Source organism: Dendrobium catenatum, unplaced genomic scaffold, assembly GCF_001605985.2.
Source record: "Dendrobium catenatum unplaced genomic scaffold, ASM160598v2 fragScaff_scaffold_1674, whole genome shotgun sequence".
NCBI classification, from domain to species: domain Eukaryota; kingdom Viridiplantae; phylum Streptophyta; class Magnoliopsida; order Asparagales; family Orchidaceae; genus Dendrobium; species Dendrobium catenatum.
Window position 1 is genome coordinate 260,168 of NW_021320136.1, and position 21,842 is coordinate 282,009.

A 21,842-nucleotide genomic window follows, 5' to 3' on the forward strand; every position below is an offset into this window, starting at 1 on the left:
AAAAAAAACCTTACCTAATAGATCCTCTTCTAACATAATGAATTAATTCTTTGTTGGGCCCCACCAAATTAGCCAAAATCCTCTCCCTGGATTATGCCCCTCCTTCATGGGCCCCTCCTTGCTACGTTGTATCAGACAATTACAAGTAATTTGATATGTGCAAGACAAGATGCATGAACATGGATCTATCTATTATTATTGTTGGTGGGGTGATGGTGGTGGTGGTGTTATTAAAAAAGAATTTTTAAAAATCAAGTTTAGTCAAACCGTTAGCTAACTATATCTCCACTCAAATCCTACTCCAATGGCGCCATTTTTGCAAGACATCAATCTCTTCACGTGTCAAAATGAGATGAGAAAGAAAAAAACCTAAAAATTGAAACACTCATTCCCTTACTCCCGCAGCCCACAAGCTGAGCACTCCTCTCTCCCATGCACCCCTCTCTCCCATTAATTGTTCACCTTCATGAAATCTCCTCTCACACACATCATCCCTACTACCCTTTTACTCTTTTGCCCACCCAGACTGAGCCCCATCACTAAGTTGTAGTCTCCCTCACATCATTCCTCACCTCCATGCCTACGCCTCCCTCACCTTGCACTCCGCTCCTAGACCCACCAACCCATGCCACTCCTCACCACCTTGAAGACAAGCCAACAAACTCCTCCACAACTCGACGCAAATCCTAAACCATATAAGTCAATAAAAAAGGATAGTGTGAAACACATGTTAGATTTCTACCCTCCACCACTAGATCCACAATATATGCACACAAGTAGATAAAAGGCGTAATTTAAAATATTAAAATAAAATTTTGCACACATCTTAATAATAAACAACTGCACAAATAATCCAAGATTCTTGATATTTTTAAATCCTACACACATCCAAATTTAATTATCAAATTTTAACATAATACATCAAGAAACATGTTGCCACATCGAGAAGTATGTAGCAGCCTCAAAAAACATGCAACCACCACAAGAAGCACGTCGCTGACTCAAGAAGCACACAACCATCTCAAGAGGCATGTCGCTGCCTTAGGAAGCATGCATCCTCCTCGAAAAGCATGCAACTGACACAAGAAGCATGAAATCTCCCAAAAGCATGCAATAGTTCTGAGGGTAGTGTCATCGTTTAATTAAATCTGGGTCCTTACTTCCCATAAGCACAAGCATTCATAGTTAATTACCCCACTTAACGTATAAAAGAAAACTCTCAATTTAAGGATGAATAAATTTTAGTTGTTTTAGTCTCAATTGTGGGGAAAATGGATGTAAACCAGAGCAAGATCCAATGGTTTCATCATCTCAGGTATATCGTAGATTTCAGTCTACCAATACTAACAATCGTTAATCATAGTACCCAGGAATTTTGATTAGCAGCCATGGGTTGCCTCTTCTCAGGGATCTCGGGTAGACTGAGGTGGTTAAAATGTGGATTTTAGTTTTATTGGATTTTTTGAGGTTTATATCTATTAGAATACTCAGTAGTTGATTTGGTTTGGATTTTATGACTTCATTTAAAAATTACCCAAAATTTTGAATTGAACTGGGTCTTACAGCTTTCATTGAAAACTGCTCGTAAAGTTGGTCTTACGACTTCTATTCGAAGTAGTCGTGGTGTTTGAATTTAGGTTGGGAATTAGGTCTTTTATTGAAAGTAGCCCGTAAAGCAGGTCTTACAATTTAGCCCTATAGGCTAAGCTGCCTATTAATTTTGAATTTGGATGACAGGTCTTATAACTTCCTTAGAAGTTGCCTGAAAGTTTAATTTGAAGTACGACTATGGATCTAATTTTTTTAAGTTGATATTTTGCTTAGAAAATTCCCAAATAATAGATTTCATGACTCTCATTAAAAGTTGTCTAGTTATTTGGGTACGACAGGCCTTACTTCTTTTCTTTGGAAGTAGTCCAAAAATGGGTCTTACAACCTAATCATTTAGATTAAGATGCCCGAAGATTTAATTATTTATTTGTTTGAGTGGACATCAGTTGTTTGTTAGCATAACACCAAACTGTAGTTTTCAATTGTTTACTAGCTCGATATTTACTGGCTAGTTTTTGTTATGTGACACTAGTACTTTGATCTTTTTTCTTTTCAATGTTGTCAATTGTACTAGTAGTTACTTTACCATTAACCTGTTCTACTTTTTGTATGTTGATTAGCATAGTACTTATTTTTTTCCTTCTTTGGTATTTATTTCGATATTAATTTAGTTTTGATGCTAATGAATTTTATTTGTTTGTTGCAAGAGCTCGTGTTGATTTAGCATTTAGAGGGTTTGCAATATTTGTGGAGAGCATAGTTTGAGAGTTTAGAGAGCAGTGTGTTTGTGAGTGTTAAAACCCGCAAAAATGCCGTTTTAGACCTCGCACGCTTTTCAAAGCGCCGCGATGAGTTTTAAGAAAAAATTCAATGTTGTCGAATTTCGACGGGAATAATTTTATAAATTTCTACGCAAAATTTGGAGCGATTTGATATATAAAACTTATATTTAATTCCTTTTAATTTGAGAGATAAAAATTTCCGAAGACCAATAATACCAATAGTACCCTTAGAGGTTGTTAAGGCTTGGAGATTTTAAGTGAGGGCAAAAAGGGTCTTTTGCAATCGCTATTTCCTTAAGTTATGAAAGAACCGAAACCCCACTCATTCCTTCCACTCATTTTGGTCGGCCAAAACGAAGGGAGGCGGAACCGAGAGGAAGAGGCACGCGGAAGGGAGCGGCGAGAAGCTTCGGGCGGCGGTTTCCGGCAGCCGTTCGTGGAATAAATTGTAGGGAAGATTAAGAGAAGGCTAAGGTGAGTTCTTATGAACCATTTCCCATGTTTTTCCTTAGGGTTTTCTCAAGAAAAGATTTCTAGGGTTTGAGAAAACTTTGATTTTCTTTAAGAATTTTAATGGGGGATTATTAGGGAATGATTAGGAGATATTTTTATGCATAGAAATGAAAATTTTCTTTAAAGATTGTGAGTTGGAAAAAATAGGGTTTTTACCTAATATTGAAATTTTTTAAAATGCTTTTATAATCTTGGTTCCTAAGGGTCCTAAGAAGGTTTCTAAAGGTATAAATTAGGTTTTTCTCACAAAATGGTATTTTCCTAATTTTTAAAATTAGTTAATCAGAAAATTAGTTTTCCATAATTATTATTTTGATGAATGGGAAGTTTTAGCATGCAAAATTAAGCATTTTAATGAAAATAGGTTTTCCAAAATTTGGGTTTTAAGTTAAATCCGAAAATACAACTTATTTTAAATTAATTTAGATTTTAGGTAAAGTGTTATTTTCGTTAATATATAATTATGCAAAATATTGAATTTTTAGAATATATGTATGCGTTAAGCTTTAATTGGGAGAGAGAGAGAGTGAGGGAAAGAGAGAGAATCTAGAATAGTTTAGAAAGAAAAGAGAAAATAAGAAAGTAGATGCAATAAAATCATGTCCCAAAGTACAAAATCACAAAATATTAGTTTAACAAAACTCCCAAAGTACAAAAAACATATAAAATGCAATCATATCCCATCACTAAATGGGTCTTCAAGGGAATCTTCTTCTCCAATTGTATCTATGAATGTCATGTCATCATCATCTTTAATATGACTCACTTTCTCTTCCCTGTTCAATAAGAGAAAAGATCATTAACATGTTAATTGCTCACTTGATATAAATATACTGCGATAGCATATAAGAAGTTGTGGAATACATTTACTTGATTGTTGTGCTGCAGAGCTAGTGGATGTGTGTGGTGTGGTACTAGTAGATGTGCCCATTTGATCTGCTTCGCCCCTCAAGACATCCACATTTAGATCTTCTAGTTGTAAGTTTGATAATGGCAAATCTGTCTCATCATCTATGAACCACTCATTACCAGATGACACATCATCACACACCAATGGGTCCTCATCATCCTTCAACCCCTTATTCCTCAACCTCCTATCTTTTAACCTCTTGTTGTGCATTATATATACGAGGGAGTTCATTGTGAGTGTAGATAGCCAATTTCTTCTCTTTGTTTGCACTTGACTATATGAACTCCAGTTTCACTCACACCAAGAAGAAGAAGAAGTGAGGCTCAACTCTCTTACAGCAAAACTCCGTAACTCGGGTGGAATCATCAAATTGGATCCACCACTCAACTGTTTTCAAGAAAAAAATATAATTAGAACTGAATAAAGTGTCTTGCATTTACCAAAATAACTATACCTGGAGACCGTTTGGAAATGGTTAATTTTGCTGCATTCAAACCAAAAAAACCATCTATATTCCGGAATAGAACAAGTTGTAAATCTGCAAGCTCCCTATCTGCCTGCTCCGGTATTAGTCTTTCCATACAATGATATAGACCAAGCTTCACCTCCGGATATCAAGATTTCTTCTCTGAATATTGAAATTGAGGATTGAGATAATATGCCGCTGCATGTAGATGACAGTGTAACTGCACCTCCCACCGAAAGACCCAAGATAATATGCCGCTGCATTTCAAATAAACATAGCTCTTCTCTCCGCCGCCTATGTCAACTTGTACATTATATTTATAAGAAGGATCCCTCCGCAATGACGCAGACGCCTTTTCCTTGCCTCTAACCATGATCCCTAATTCCTTGTACTAATAAGATGACATAATTTTTAACAATTATTTGTACTACCAATAATAAAATAACATTAATACAAAAATATACCAGTCTGCCGGGGGTCCAAGGGGGCGCTGCCCCCTGGCGGGGTTCGACCGAGCGTACCGAGAATGTACCTAGCAGTACCGAGCATGTACCGCTCAGTACCGAGCGGTACTGGTTCGGTACCGAGCATGTACCTAGCAGTACCGAGCATGTACAGATCAGTACAGAGCATGTACAGCTCAGTACCGATCATGTCCCGCTCAGTACCGAGCGGTACTGGTTCGGTACTGAGCATGTACTGAGTGGTACCGAGCATGTACTGAGCGGACGAATGAAAGAAAGCCGAATAATGAGTTATTCAAGCTTTCGTTACTGCACGTCAAAGTCAATGCCACAACACCGCGTACCTTCTCTTCCGACCTAACCGATGCCTGAACGTTTCCTGCACTCACAACTTCAGCTTCGTTTCTTTCCCTGCGTCGTCTCCTTCCGACTTCGTCTCCTACACTCACGGCTTCGTCTCCTTCCCTCACAGCTTTGTCTATTTGCCTCACGGCTTCGCCTTTAGTTCGCCTTTCAATTCTCACAGGAAGCCCTAATCCTATATGCGAATATACGACTCAATGCGGGCGCCTCGTCCGCTTTTTTAATGGTTGATTTTAAGTAGGTAAGACCATTTGGATGAGGCGTACGCCTCACCCATAATTACGCAATTGAGGCGCGCCTCACACAGGGTGAGGCGTACGCCTCAATCAGTGTCCAAATTGCGTGCGCCTCGAGGCGCTTTTGAACAGAATTACGCAGAGGCGCGCCTCTTATTGCGCAATTTTAAACAGAGCGGTTCTTTATTTCAGTAATACTTTTGTTACCCTCAAGTTATATACAATCATTATTCTTTACTGTTGTCATATTCTTTATTATTGTCAAATAAATGATCATACAAATTACATGTACATTTTATGGTCTTATATGATAAAGTTTATGTTATATGGAATGAGATGATATGAATGTTATTTAAATGCTTGTATGTGCATGCTGAAATGATGGAGCTCACCCCCTGATGGTACTAGCTGAGGATGTTGTACTCGTGCACTATAAAATGATAAATGATATGGAAAAGGAAATGGTAAAGGAATACCTTTATGGTACTAGACGGTTGCTCCTGTGACGGTTGTATTATATACGAAACGAGAAAGCTAAGTATAGTGATATGAATATGGAAATGAAATGAAAAATATGGCTTCATGTAATAATGTGTTTGATGTTATGTTTGTATGAAATCATCTTTATGTTATGTTCATGTAAAATTGACATTTAACATATTGTTCAGTTGCCTTGTTTACTGTAGTTTAGAATTGTGTATTACTTACTGAGCTTTAGCTTAATGTTAATTGTTAACATCTTCAGGTAAGCTTAAATTAATCAAATGAGTAGGAGAGGCAGTAATGTATACCGTAGGAGAGGCGGTAATGTATACCGTAGGAGAGGAGCTCAAGAAGAAAGGTAATTATGAATTTATTTAGTTTTACGTTTTTGTGTTTTCAAAATTTGATGTTTAGAGGCTCTTTCAAATTATTATGGAGATAGATTTAAAGATTAGAAAATTTAATCTACCGTCCGACCTTTGTTCCTGCCTCGCCCATGCGAGCTCACCGGGCCGGGTCGTAACAGTGAGTTGGAGAGTTTTGTATAGGGTTTGGAGAGTTTGCAAGGTGTGTTCAGTTTGTTGAGGTGTGTTTGAGAGTTGGAGAGTTTTGTACAGGGTTTGAAGAGCAGAGCTTAAGAGTTTGGAGAGCATTATTTGAGAGTACAGTGTTGAGTTGTACATAATAACTAGTGAAAATTGCTCTTTATTTTTTTATTTTTTTTATTTAATTTAAACAGTGAACCCTCGCCTGGTCCCAAGTCCTAGATAAAAAAAGTGGAGGGTTGCGTTAGATAGTCGACAACCAGCATAAAACTTGTCGAACAATAATGACATGAATCCTTTAAGAAATTGTGTTAATGCTAGGGCGTCCCCTGGAAGTGACGCGCTGTATGGCTTGAATACAGTGACAAGTGTGCAAGGGCCGCTGCACCGGTGCCCGGGTGCAGTGTTAAATAGGCAAGTGTTCCCACATTAAGGACGGATGTGGGCAAAGAAAGCTAGCCTATGAAACTAAAATTAGTGATAAAGAACTTGGAATATAGGTTTCCTTATAGAAAAATTAATGGAAGTTAATAGATATCAATGATTCATAGGGAAGAGTTAAATATTTTTGTTGCATATCAGAGAAACTAAGTGAGTTGAAGAGAAGGCTAAGGAAATGAAAGTTTAGGGATTTTAAACTTTGGTATTCGGGTAGGAGTGATACTATAAATGGTGTAGGTGTTATTATAGATAAGAGGATAATGTTATAGAAAATTGATATGATTGGAGATAAATTATAGCTTTAAAGATTGTTGTGATGATTAGATTGTTAAATATTATAAGTGCTTTATGCTCCTCAAGTATGTTTGAAATATGAGTTCTAAGTTAAATTTTTTGGAATGACCTAGAAGAATTAATACAGAAAGATACCTCTTGAAGAAAGAGTTTTTATTGGAGGAGGTTTAAAATGGACATGTGATTAGAGAAGGTAGATTGATTTTAAAAATTACATGGTTGCCATGGATTTGGAACGAAGAATGAAGGTGGCAAATACCATATTAAGATTTTTGTTTAGCTTATGATTTTCCAATTGCTAATACCTTATTTAAGAAAACGATATGAGCATCTCACACTTATAAAAAATGGATATAGTAACACGCCAGTTTGATTATTCTTATTAGGAAAATTAAATGTTTAGATTGCAAAGATTGTAAACTATTCCAAAGTGAAAATTTATGTACCTCAAATCGATTATTAGTTTTTGAACTTTAAGATAAAGGAGCATAAAAATAAAAATAAAGTAAAAAGTTATTAGAATTAAATCGTTTAGATTGCAAAGATTGTAAAGCTATTCCAAGTGAAAATTTATGTACCCAACATCGGCAGTTGATTATGTTTCTTATTAGAAAATTAAAATCGTTTAATTGGCAAAAGATTGTAAGCTATCCAAGTTGAAAAATTTATGTCCCAACATCGATTATTAGTTTTGAACTTTAAGATAAAGCGAGCATAAAATAAAAAAAAGTAAAAAAAGTTTTTCTTAGAATTAGGATGGGGGCAATTTAAAGATATTAATAAAAATATTTTTGTGAGTAAGATTTTAGATCTTAAGATTTGTCTGTGCAGTTGGGAAATGCTAATGTTATGTGAGCAATAAGTGGCTAGTGATATAAGAATATTGCAAAAGATGTGCTTGGAGTATTCAAACGGAAAAGCTACTAATAGTAAAAAATAGTTGGTGGTGAGAATCCAATTGTGGCAGAAAAAAGATTTAAAAAATAAGGAAGATTTGTTATATAAATTGGTTTAATTTTAAAAAAATTCTGATAATTGGGAAATAATATAAAGTGGCTCGGTAGATTCTAAGAAAGGAAATATGCGATGCAAACAAACATTAGCTTTTTAGTGTTATTATAAATAGATTTAAATACTAAGGAGGGAAGAAAGATATATATATAAGTTAGCCAAACAAAAGAGACAGTTAGTAAGGATTTAGTTCAAAGTGAAGGTGTCTAAGATGAAGATCAAAAAATATTCTTTCTTAATAAGATGATATGCAACAAAGGTGGATGAGATATTTTGCTAAAACTTTTTAAATGAAGATTTGTGAAAATTAAGATTGCTATAGACTTAGCACCCTAAATGGAAAAAAAGATTCTGTTTTTATTCGACGTATTGTAAAACTAAAAGTTAGAGAGCTTTAAAGAAACATGAAGGGTGGAAAAAGCTGTTGGATTCCTGTGATAATTTCCAATAGAGGTGTTTGAATGCTTAGGAGATGAAGGGATTTCTTGGCTTACTAAACTTTTTAATACTATTTTGAAAGACTAAAAAAGATGGTCAGATGAGTGGAGAATGAGATGTTAATATCTTTTTTTTAAGAATAAAAGTGATGCACAAGATTGTAACGAATTATAGAGGTGTTTAAGTTAATGTGTCATACTTTAAAAAAACGTATGGAGCGAGTTATGGAGCATAGGTTGCGGCGTGATACAAATGTTTCTCAAAATCAATTTGGATTCATGCCGGATAGGTCGACTATGGAAGCCATACATTATTAAGAGATTTGATGGAGAAATATAGAGAAAATAAGGAGGATCTACATATGATATTTATTGAATTAGAAAAAGCATATGATAAAGTTCCAAGAGAACTTGCTATGGAGAGTTCTTAAAAAGAAAGGAGTCAACAATACATATATCAAATCATTAAAGATATGTATGCACGAGCATTACTTGTGTTAAAACACAAGGTGGTTTGACCAAGTTTTCCCTATTTCAGTTGGGTTACATCAAGGATCAGCCTTAAGGACGTTTTTTGCTTTAGTCATGGATGTTCTCACTAGACATTTTGCAAGAAGATGTTACCTTGGTGTGCTTTTTTGCTGATGATATTCTTCTTGTTGATAAAATAGAGAGGGTTGAAGGTAACTTGAATTATAGAGGTCAACCTTATGATCTGGTTTTCGCTTGAGTGGTCTAAAACGACATTGGAATATATAATGTAATTTGTTAATAGACCTAGTGAGGGGATTGTGACTTTCGGCGATCAAGTCATTAATAGTACACATTTTAGATTCTTGGATCTATTGTTCAGGGTGGTGGTGAATAGATTGGGATAATTATAGCAGAATTCAAGTTAGATGGTTGAGTGGAGGAATGCATCGGGCGTTTTATGATGATAGAAATGTATCCCTTCAAACTTAAGGAAATTCTATAAAATGGTAGTGAGGCCTGCGAATGCTTATGGTAGCGAATGTTTGGCCATAAAAGAGAAGCATAATACTAAGTTAAGTGTGGCAGAGATGAGGATGCTCAAGTGGATGAGTGGCTTTACCCTTAGAGATAGGATACGAAATGAGCATATATGTAAAAAGGTTGGAGTAGCTCCAGTAGAAGATAAGTTTAGAGAGAGTCGCCTTAGATGGTTTGGTCACATAAAAAGGCGCTTTCCGATGACCTGGTTAGGAGAGAGTAGGAGGTATTAGATTTGACTTGTGTTAAGGAAAAGGTAGTGATAGACCTAAAAAAGACTTGGTTAGAAATATTAGGAATGAACCTCTCTTTATTAGATTTAAACGAGAATTTGACTTTTAATAGGACACAATGGAGAAAAAGGATCATGTAGCTGACCCCACGTAGTGGGATAAAGGCTTGATGATGTTGTTGTTGTTAACAGAGAACCCTCGCCAAGGGGTGTAAGTGAGTCGAGCCGGCTCAAGCTCGACTCGCTTATGGGCTCGCGAGCCGAGCTTATCAAGCTCACGAGTCGAGCTCGAGTTCGAGCTTGAGCCGGCTCTGCTCGTGAGCGTGCGAGCCGGCTCGAATAAATATTATTATTTTTAAAATATTTTTATTTTAATTTATTAATTTAAATATAAAAAAATTAATAAAAAAATAAGCTAAGTTTTTATTTTAAATGTTAAACATTTCAGATTTTTTTCTAAATTTTCATTAAGTTTTAAATATCCCGCATAAGTTTAAAAATTCCATCTAATTTATAAAAATCTGGCCTTAATTTAAAAATTTTCACTCATGGCTCAACAAGCCGGTCGAGCTCGTTACAGTGAGATTTAGCTTAGAGTTCGAGCTCGTCTATTCAAGCTCGACTTGAACTCGAGCTCGAGTTCGAGCTCGCTTTACAGCTAACGAGCTGAGCTCGATAAGTGCCTAAACCCGACTCAACTCGTTTACACCCCTACACTCACCTATCAAAATGCCTCTCCCCACACTATTGATTAATTAATCAATTAAAAATTTTTATTTTTAATCAACCAATTAAATTTACATTCCATTCCTCTTAGATTTTTTAATTACTCACAAATTTTAAGTGCTCTCGGCTTTTTTAAAGTTTCTCGAATTTTTTAAAATTAATAAAAAAAAAAATTAATTAATTAATTTCAACCAATTAATCAATTTTAACTATTTAATTTCAATTAATTAATACTTTTATTAATGAATTTTAATTGATTAATTTAATTTCAAGAAATTAACTAATTTCCATTAATTAATTCTAATTAATCAATTGACTTCAATTATTTTTTATTAATTAAATTAATTTAATTATATAAATTAATTCCACTTCTATTAATTAATTCCACCATTCCACCTGAGTTTAATTAAAATGAATTAAATTTCAATCAAGATATATTCATTAATAATTTCAATTAATTTATTCCTTTTTAATTGGTCATTTTATATTAATCAATTTATTTAATTAATTATTTTAAACATTCTGATTAATTAACCAATTAATTAATCAAAATTCAAGTAAAATCACTTTGAGGTGATTTTCGACAACCTCCCCGGCATCCCCTCTCCGAATTATCTCCTCGCAGGGAAGTCGGGATGGCACTTGCCGATAATTTTTTCCTGGACGAACCTACAGTTGACGGCGCGAGGACTTGAATTGATTTTCTCCTCGTCGGATCTAAGATCGATGGTGCGCGATCTTTAAATTAAATTTCCTTGAAGTCGGATCTAAGAGCAACAGCACGAGAGATTGTGATTGGAACCATCCGTCGAATCCTATGATCGATTCGCGTGCAAGATCTTTATCGAAACACGCTGGTTAAATAATTTTCTTTACCCCGTTATTATTATTATTATTATTATTTATTTTATTGTAAATACCTTCTCCGTTTTGTTTCTTTTATGCTTATGGGTTGGATTTAAATCAATTGCAACTTTTGGTTAAGTATATATGTCGATACGAGGTGATTGAAGTCATAATAGTCAAGTTAATTGCCCAAAATGTGCGCAAACCATGGGAAAAGACACGCAGCAGAGGGCTTGACATGTTGATTGGAGGGCTTGTTTCGCACGGGTTACAAACTGGTAGTGGAGGGCATAAACTGCAGAAGGCTGATTTGGCGTAGGCGCGTGAGATCCTAGGCTGGGGGGCATTCTCGCGGTTGGACAAGCGGGGCGGAGTTTCTGCGAGGCTTAGGCAAGTGAAGGAGTGGTCGAAAGTGGGGTTCCGATTTGGGCTTCAATCGACACAGTGGACTCAGTTGGACAGAGGCATGCAAAGCGACCAGTCGACAAAGGTGTTCATTGGGCCAGACGGGAGGGGGGGGGTCAGAACGGAGGCTAGTTGTCGAGTAGAGAGGCGTGCGAAGGGTTGAAAGACACAAAGCCAAAGGTATTGGGGGCTTTCAGGCTGATCGACAGAGCATGTTTAGCAAGATTAAGAAATTGAAGTGTGAAGTTCTTTTTTATTCTATTTTTTGATGTATTAATTTAACTTTGCTTTGCTAGAAGGGAGTTAACAAAAAAAGTGAATAGCTACGTCCTTTGAGTGTTACTACAGGAAGTGGGGTCAGCTTATATGATTTCGTAAAGAAATGCTTTTCATTCGTTTCTCTTATCTCTTCTTTTTTTTAACCATTTTAAATTAGTCAACAAAATAAGGCCTGATGGTGATGAATTTTTAAATAACTTTCAGCTCATAAACGGTCATATCTGTCAAGTGTGTTCATTACGATTCTTATCTCAATTAATCTCTCGTCAATAAGGAATATGACACATGCCCTCTAACTAGTAGTTTTGTAGTACTTTTGCACTAAAGTGGAGATCATTAATTATGGTTAACGGCTATCGTCAAGATAATTGCTTGTGTTGGAGCTATCCAAACTAAGGCTTTTGGCAATGAAATGGAATCATTAAATTATGGTACCGGCTTGAGAGCCTACAAAGTTCCCAATTTGTTAAAATTCGTGAGTAATGAATCATTAAGGACATTTAATATGACAGTAACTCTATGTTAGTTAGATCGACTTGAATTTTATACATTAGAAACATCCACTCTCAGATAAAGAAACCATGACATGACTATTGAGATGAGCCTTCGACAGGTTGGGTTTACTACCTTAGCTGTAAAACCCGAAAATATATATAATATATATATAATTCTATCATTCGGCGTCGTGATGAAAGATTAGGTGAAATTCCAAAAGTGTCGGAACTTTATTCTAAAAAAAAAAAAAAAAAATTATAAAATTCTACGCAAAACTTCAAGCAAATCGGTATAAAGAACCTATATTGAATTTTGCATATTTTGAAAGTTAAAATTCTTAGAAGTTTCAATTTGACAAAAATACCCTTAATAATATTCAAACGAAATTAAAGCATGAAAGGGGCATTTAAGACTTTATGCTCTTAACCCTATGCTCCCACTCTTATTAGGGGACCGAAATACATCTGGTCCCCATTTCTTTCGTGTAGCCGAAACAACAACGACGGGATGAGCGGGCGGGAGAGGCGAACGACGACTCTAGGGGCGGATTCCGGCGGCCGATCGTGGAGAAAATTATAGGGAATACTAACAAAAGGTTAAGGTAAGTTGTATTTAAGAGATTTCTCTTTTTTTTTTGTAAAGATTTCTTTAAGGGAAAAATCTAGGGTTTAATGAAAACTCCAAATCTCTTTAAGAAAATGATAGGGAAGGTGAAGGAGATGACTTTAGGCATAAAAATGAAATGTTTCACTAAAAATTTTAGATTTCAAAAATTAGGGTTTTCTCCGATTTTTGTTTTCTTTCAAAATGACTTTGTAAGAATGCTTTCTAATGGCATTAAAAAGCTTTTATAGGAATTTAATTTAATTTTATGATGCAATTTTAGGTTTTTAAAAATTAGGGTTTTCCCTAATCATGAAACCCTTAAGCATTATTATTCTAATTGAACTTAGGAAGGGTTTTATAGGTGAAATTAGGGGTTGTTTGGTAAGCAGAATTAGAAGGGTAAAGTTAATTAAATGCATGCATTTCTTAAATTAGGTCGTTTGGTTTATTTTGACCGGAACATAAAAAAATCCTCCGAGGCATCAGCGATGTATTACAGACAGACATTCTTGCGACATCGAAACCCGCTCAAATTGAGCGGGTTAGAAATTCTATCGTGCGCACGCCCTTCTTCTCCGCGTCACTTCCCTCCACCTCGCTGCCTCCAGTCTCATTGGCTAAATTCCTGCCAGAACGCTAGGTAACCTCTCAGACCTCCAAACCCTCTCCCTCCACTTCAATGCTCTCTCCGACCGACCTTCCCTTTTGTCCATCGAAACCCTCTATGGATCTCCTCCAACTTTGCCAGTATCTCCTCGATCTCCTCATCCAGCGCCATCGGCGCGTTCCCGCACCTCCCGTCGATCTTCTTTCTCCCCTAAAAAATCCAACACAATTAGCTACATCAATTAGAGAAACCCAACATGGTAAAACAGAGGTGAATGCTTACTAAATCATCATTTACATCAAAGATGTCAAGGCAGACTTTATCTATACTCAGTTCCTATCCAACATCCGGAGCGCAACCGTCCGCTCCATCCACAGGAAATGGCATTTCGCGCGGAGGACATCAGCTTTGAATTTTCACCTATCCTCTGCCGAATCTCTCGTGATCTCTCCTGTCGGTGACGAAAAGCTGCAACCACCTGGCTAAACTATTTCCTTGCGTGATCTCTCTTGGCTAAACTATTTTCTGAGAAACCTTTCAAGTGTCGGTGGCATCTGGGATACAGCTTGTGTGTGGATTAAAATATATTATTTTTCTTTCTATATTGGCTAAACTATTTTCTTTCTCCTATTTATCATGTAATACGGATTAAAATGTTTTGGATTCTTACATTTGTGCATTCAAATTGGTTAGAATTATTTCTAGCAGCCCTTTCATGAAATCCCTTTATACTCATAGATTAGGGTTTTGAGATGTTAATGTGGAAACAAGTGATATTTACGCATGATGCCATGTTTCTTTTAGACATTAATCGTGTAAAAGGAATAGTTCGTTAGGACATTCAGCAAATCACACAATGGTGAGGTAGGTAAAATAAAATTCTTTTAAATTTAGAAAATCCTTTAAATGCAATCATGTAGAAAGTTATTTTTTAAATGCAACTTGTACTTTTATATGTGGCTTAGCATGTTCTTACATGAATGCTTTTAAACACATGATACAAATGCAAATCTCTAATGTAATAATGGTAGAAAGTGTAAAGATTATATCTCTTTTATATGTAATGCATGTCTTCTTTTACATGTAGTATATATGTGATCATATCTCTTTTCTTATGAATTATGCAATTATGTAACCACATATGAAAATATTAGACCATACGCATGAATGATATGTTAAAGTCTCTTTTATGAATAAATAAAGAATGTTTGCATGTACATGTTTGATGCGGAGTATCAATGATAAAGAAGCTCTTTTGAGCCAATAGTAAAGGGGCTCTTTTGAGCCAAATGGTAAAGGGGTTCTTTGGAACAAAATGATAAAGGAATGGCCAATTAAAAGTGTACCTGATCATTACAAAATAAATGATACTTCCGCTACGGTTGATTAATATTATATTATTATGATATCATGTCATTATATTATATGTATAAGAAACATTACATGAATCATGAATGCTTAATAAGAATGGATTGCAAGCTTATGCAAAAAAAAGAGAACATAAAGATTGAATTAGAGGTATTTTTGCTTTAGATGATGTATTATGGCATATTAAATGATTCTTTACTTAGAAATATATGCATGTTATACTCATTTTCTTGCCTCAAAATTTAATTCAATGTCATTTTATCTACTGAGTTGTGACTCACTCAACATATAGAATATTTTTTCAGGAGAACCTGAAAAGCGATAATGACAGATAGACCACCCTATACATACCGTCGTAGGGAGACGACGGACGACAGATTCCTTCCATTTGGTTTTTGACATTTTGAGTTAGACGGATTCAGGATGACTTGTAAAAGGAAGATTTATGGATATCTTTTTATGTTTTGAACTTCTACGTTTAAGTTGATATATTGAATGATAAATGAAAAGAAAAAAAATTTTTACTTGGAATATTTTAGTGGCTCTTTCTATATATTTGAAGATGTTTTTATTATGAAATGTGAATGTTTTTAAATTCTACTGTCTGACTTTCGTTACTGCCTCGCCTATATGAGCTTCTCGGACCGGGTTGTGACATTAGCTGACTAAACATATCAAGATCCATGACAACTCAAAACAAAAGAACCATAGGATCTTAATCAATTTCACCATCATTCCCCCAATAACTACTTTAATTTTGAAAAGGTAAATTTTCAACTATACAAAAATACACTCAGCATTTAGCTTCAATGAGTAATCTTAGTCAAAAGTTATTTCTCCTCATCGAAATGGGTAATTAATCATATGGACGTGTGCTTATATGAAACCTAAAATCATATCTTAAATTCCTCATGAAATGAGGGCAAAATGTCTAAGCTGTTTCTTATTTTCAATTTAATCTATTTTCTAAAAATTTGACAAAAATACACTTAAACTCTATCAGTAGAGTAGTGCAAAGTTTCAAAGTTCACATTCAAAAGCCTCATTAATAAGAAAACTTCATATCAAAATAATTAATTAATGCATACTTAATTATATTAATACTAAGTAGATAATTATCATGCTAATGAGTAATTAGCAATTAATTAGCATACTTAGTTTGCGACTGCACTAAATAATTGATTAATTAATCATTATATTAATCAATGTTTAAAATTGCGTATTCGAGTATTGAGGCATTTTTCATTCGTAAGGCGAGGCGTAAGCCTCAAGACGTTTTGAGGCGTAAGCCTCAAAATCAAAAGATTGCGTAAATATAAAATGATAATTTTTTTATATACTAATGAGTGAATAATATAAAACATAAAAAAACATAACATATAAAGTGAAATCAAAATATCTCAATAATAAGTCAACATGAAATATAGTTCAACTCAAAATTCTTTCCCAAATCTCAGTATTCTTTTCATTAACATATAATTTCAATTTCCAAACATAAATAGCAATGACATATCACATAAGAACTCATGAGTCATCAACAGTGTCATCACTAAGGATTCTTCATTTGAATCATCATTATGATGAACTGCTCTCTCCCCTTCCTCTTCTCCTATAGAGTCCAATGTCGGGCATTTACTTCAAGATTTATGTAAGTTTTAATATTTATAGCGTGAGGCGTAAGCCTCATGCCAGTGAGGCGAGGCGGGCCTAAAGGCGGTCCTCAACCAAGTTGAGGTGCAAGCCTCATAAAAAAAACTCGAGGTGTAAGCATCGAGGCGTTTTTTACTGGAATTGCACAAAGGCGGGCCTCAAGGCGAGCCTCATATTGCGCAATTTTAAACCATGATATTAATAACTAGATTACTTTATTATGGTAATCAAGTAATACCTAAATAGACTAATTAATGAGTACTTCATAAATAATCATAGTTACTTTACACATTTAACTGGACTTCAAGGATTTTTATTAACCATATAGGACTAATTGAGTTGAGAAAAGGCATATGAGATGATAACTAATTAAATTGTTTATATTCTAATTATTGTTTAATAACTAATTATAGCCTAATTATCCTAATTGATTCACTAGTTAATCCTAATCATCAATTAATGACTTATTTGCCTACTAAATACCAAAATAATGCAGTTAATGAATACTTTAATTTCTAGTTAACTAATTAACTTTTATAATTTAGCAAACCGGTTGTAATATTTACGTATCAGTTAAAACCTAATTAATTAGCATAACTATTTTCTAAATAAACAATTTGCGACCAATTAGCCTAATGCACCATTATAATGACTTTATTTATCCATCATTAGATGAAATAATTTTTATTTTATTAATAATACTATTACTTTTTCTATAACATAAATGATCATCTGAGTCCTTGTAATGGAACTCACTTTTCACTTTGATAAAGGTTGGCTCCAAAAGTTGAAACACACTTCATCCACTATTTATAAAATAATATTTAAACTTAATTCTAAAACAAGGATCTATCACATACAAATACTTATCATTAAACATAAATTAGCCCTTAATTGTACTAAAATTCCTTAAAATTGAAATTAATCAAATAAATAATGAAAATATGCAAAAAAAATCTTTCAAATTAAAAATAATAATATTGTGATGTCGATAGTAACTATTTTGGGAAACTCATTCTTTTGTTGTTAATCTGCATTAGACAAAGAATGCTTATTACATTAAAACAGTACAATGCTGATGTTATAGAAGGCTGTAAACAAGCAAAATAAGTAATGTACTTTGCAAGGAAAAAAGGAGAAAAAAGATCTTATTTAGTACCTGGATGGCATCAGAAACCATTGTTGACATGTCATACATAATTTCTTCAAAAGTTTCATCCGGGAAAAATACCATTGTTTTGAGCTTTTTACCAGTCAAAAGAGCTTCTATCTCATGACGTGCGGGAAAAGTAAGTCGTGGCCCAGCCTTTAGAGAACGCTTCAAAGAATTCAATGTTTTCAGTGCAAGGGCATGAACCTCTGGATCCAAATCCATATTGACCCCATAAGCCATTTTATGCACATATTCCAATATATATGCCCCAAAATCCTTACTCGGAGAAATGGAAGATGCACATAAGTACATGAGTTCCCATGCTCTTAACAAACAACTCCTACAAAGTGGCATATAGTTATGGTAATAAATATGAGGCTAAATCAATCATTGTAGTTTCCATGAATTTGCTTAAGTACCTATTTGGGTTGTTGCGTGTTTGTTTGAAAATCTGTGCAAAAAGCTCATCACAAAGCACAGAATGCTTTAAGGTTTTCTTGTAAAGCTTCGTAGCAAGATCAATTTTCCCATTCAAACCCAACAATGTTCCATTATCTGATGAATCAACACCCATGTACTTCAGAATCAACTTGAACATTTTAACTGAATGCTTCACGAGATCACCATTGATCTTGAGCAAGGAAGTTGGAATAGGATCCTGCAAAATAACAGTAAAAACAACATGACTATATAATTATGGGAATTAAAATGACTTTTGGTACTTTTATGCCTTTACTGATGAACAGCGAGGTCATGCAGACAATGCAACAATGGAAATTATTGCCTTTTGAGAGGTTTGCCTGTATTGATATGCCCAATTAATAATTTTTTATTCTTTAATGAATCATAACCACTCATTCATAGCATTCACGATTCCTTCATCTTGGTTATTCACTTAACAATTTTACAAAGAGTGAGGTTCATAGCCTAAAATGCTTTCCTTGAGGAGTTCCTTCAATTCTCTCATCTTTACTAGCCCATCATGCAACTAAGGTTAGATCGTACCTTTTCATCTCAAAGGAACATGTAATCTTGAGTTTATTTGCTCCACATAATTCCTTTTTCTCAGTTCAATAGTTTATCATAATTTGGCAGAACTGCATTGCAGCCGAAGATTGCCATAAGTAGGCGATTGATGCTTCCAGGAAAATTTTGAATATGTTCACAGTTTTAGTTCACCTATAGAGACTTCAAATCAGATGATTTATTATAGCTTACAGATTTTGGAGTTGTATGTGGAAGAGAGGGAAGGAGACGACAACAGACTAGAAACTACTAGTGGGTGGCTGCGCATGTAGGCCAGTTTTCTGTCTTTAGTATTGTTTCCGGAAGAAAGCTTTCTGCAGTCATTTATAACATAGGCCACGCTTTTTGGGGAACAATGCGTTAAGTTGGCCAAGAGAATCTATTTCTAAATAATTTGGTGGTGGCACTGTAAATTATGCTTAACTTGGTCATATGTAGTTGTTTAATTCAGATTTCACATGAAGGGCCTCAAATCTATACTTCTACATTCTACAGTAGATACTTCAAGTGGATTTCATATGCCTAATTGCACCAGGGTACACGCAGTAGAGAGTTCCACGTATGAGTACAAAAAAATGTCAATCTTATAAATTAAAAACTATCCATTTTTCTTGAAATGTTGATGCCTAATCATCATATTTATCCTTACAAGTTTCTTTTCTGATGTTAAATATTAAGAAATCATGCTAAAGCAAGCTCCATCTGTGAGTACAAGAAAAATGTTTAACTTACAAAATAAAAACACTCCATTATTTTTCTCTAAAATTTGATGTCTAATAATTAGGTTTATCATTAACTCCTTTCTGTTCCACTTCTTACCAAATCTACACATCAAATGCAAAAGCTTTAGATTTTACATTTAGCAAAGCCAGCAATTCAAGAAGTTACTAACTCCATAGCCTTAAAATTCTGTAAATCAGTATCCCTTCAGTAGTTACAGAATCTATGCTTGGAACGGATAACATATGAGTTCTGCAATCAGTCCCGTTGTTTTCAAAGTCTCTTCAATTAATAATTTCATCATTTTCTAACCAAAAAAAGCTAACTTCTTATAAATAGAGATAAAAGATTTGTATGATTTGAACTATTATCTATTGACACCGGATATAGCTCCTACATAAGTTATATAGATGCTTGACAAGCAAGGCCACTCCAAGGATTACTATTGTGAAGGAGAAATGGTGGGGAATAATTCAAAGGGTGGAGAAAGAAGAAATGGAAAAGTAGCTCTAAGAAGTCGAATCTTCTTAATATTTAATGATCAAGACTAACAAGACCCAAAATATCATAAAATTATGCAAATTTTAAAGGACGAAAATTTTGTAAGTGGATAGAGCTAACAAAATCCTATTTTATGAAAAAAAAATGAAATAAAATAAAGCCTTTGATTGATTTTACAATTAAATAAAAGAGGAGAGAGTGAGACACGAAGAGGAAAAAAAAGTGAGATAGAGAGTGATAGACGGAGAGGAAGGCAATAAGATTGAGAGATCAAGTGATAGAAAAGTAGAAGAGTGGGAGAATCTAGAAGAAGAGATAGAGAGCAAGCAACCAAACCACGGGGAAAGGAAACACGGGATGGAGAGCAAAAAGATGGAGTGAAATAAATAAAGAAAAGACGAGGGTGAGAGACAGAGAACAAGTGGGTAAATCATAGAGAAAGAGAAAGAGAAAGAGAGGGAGATAAAGACTGAGGGAGATTGGATCTTAGTGAGCGACAAGAAGAAGAGAAATCAAGGGGAATGATTGATGGGTAAATAATAGTACGGAGCTAGATATTAAATTTAAGACTTGTTCGTAGCCAAATTCAATTTTCCATTGGATCGATGACTCAAGTTTATTCAAGGAAATTCAAAGAGGAACTTTATGGGTTGGTTCAAGCTACTTGAGATCAAGCCAATTCAAGGAGTACCATGAAAGGTGTTATTCAAGGCTGGACATCGCTTATTCAAGTCTTAGACTAAATTGTCCAATTTATGTTTTATAAGAAACTGCAATTTCTAAGTTTCGAACTCATTTTTGGATTAGGAATTCTACTATAAACAGGCATATTTGTCTGGGTTTTGTCTTTCCTAGCAATAACCAAAATTGCAGAGTATTTTAGGTATTTTGTTTTTTACTTGTAATATGTTGGAATGCATATTTAAGTGCCAGGAAAAGGCTTAAAAAGGAGAGTGTTGGTTGTTTTCAAAAAATTTGTCTACTCTTGGCTAAAGTGAGAAAGACCATGGTTCGGGTGATTCCATAAAGCTTTTAAAATGATAAGTGTTTTTGAATGGGTTTGAAAGAGGAAAAAGGCCAAAATTTTGTAGGAAATCCTAGGAGTTATGGCATGGTTATAATAGCTAGAAATAGGGAGGACAATAATTTGGGTAATATCAAAATGAAGATTCCATCATTTCAATGCAAATCTGATCCTTGCATCTATATTGAATAGGAAAAGAAAATGTAATTTGTATTTTATAGTTACAACTATTCTCAAACTACTGTTGACTCAATTTTTTGGGATCGAGCCAACTCGAATTAGCGAAATTGAACTAATTCATTCAATTAAGTTGAATAAAGTTGAATTTGATGTAATTGACTCACATCAAGTCAAATTTGATTTAATTGAAGTGTATTTAGTTGAAGTTGTGCCAAATCAAATCAATCAACTCAATTTGATTCAAACGATACATCCAATCCACTTAAATCAACCAATTTGAATCAAATTAAACCAAATAAGTCCAGATAAGCTTAATCAAGCCAAATAGGTTTCAATCTGATCTTTTTGATCTAGCTTGTACTCAAATTAAGGTTTCTAAAAAACTCTAGTTCTTTCTAGAACATTCCATAACCTTCCAAAATATTCTACAATCTTTCAGAGCCTTCTACAATAGTCTAGAACATTCTAGAATATTCTAGAACCTTCTAGAGTCGTCTAGAGTCTTCCAAAAGAACCT

At 34.5% G+C, this 21,842-nt stretch overlaps 1 protein-coding gene across 6 annotated transcripts in view; it reads right to left on the reverse strand.

The window, feature by feature from the left end:
- LOC110093951 (kinesin-like protein KIN-14I) overlaps positions 1–21,842 on the reverse strand; it is a 111,676-nt gene that overhangs the window by 81,837 nt on the left and 7,997 nt on the right. For all 6 annotated transcript variants that reach the window (XM_020819022.2, XM_020819019.2, XM_028701300.1 and 3 more), the window contains 2 exons: positions 18,294–18,532; positions 17,881–18,214 (listed from right to left, as the gene is read on the reverse strand). In XM_020819022.2, coding sequence (XP_020674681.1) covers positions 17,881–18,214; positions 18,294–18,532 — 573 coding nt within the window. The remainder of the gene's footprint in view (positions 1–17,880; positions 18,215–18,293; positions 18,533–21,842) is intronic.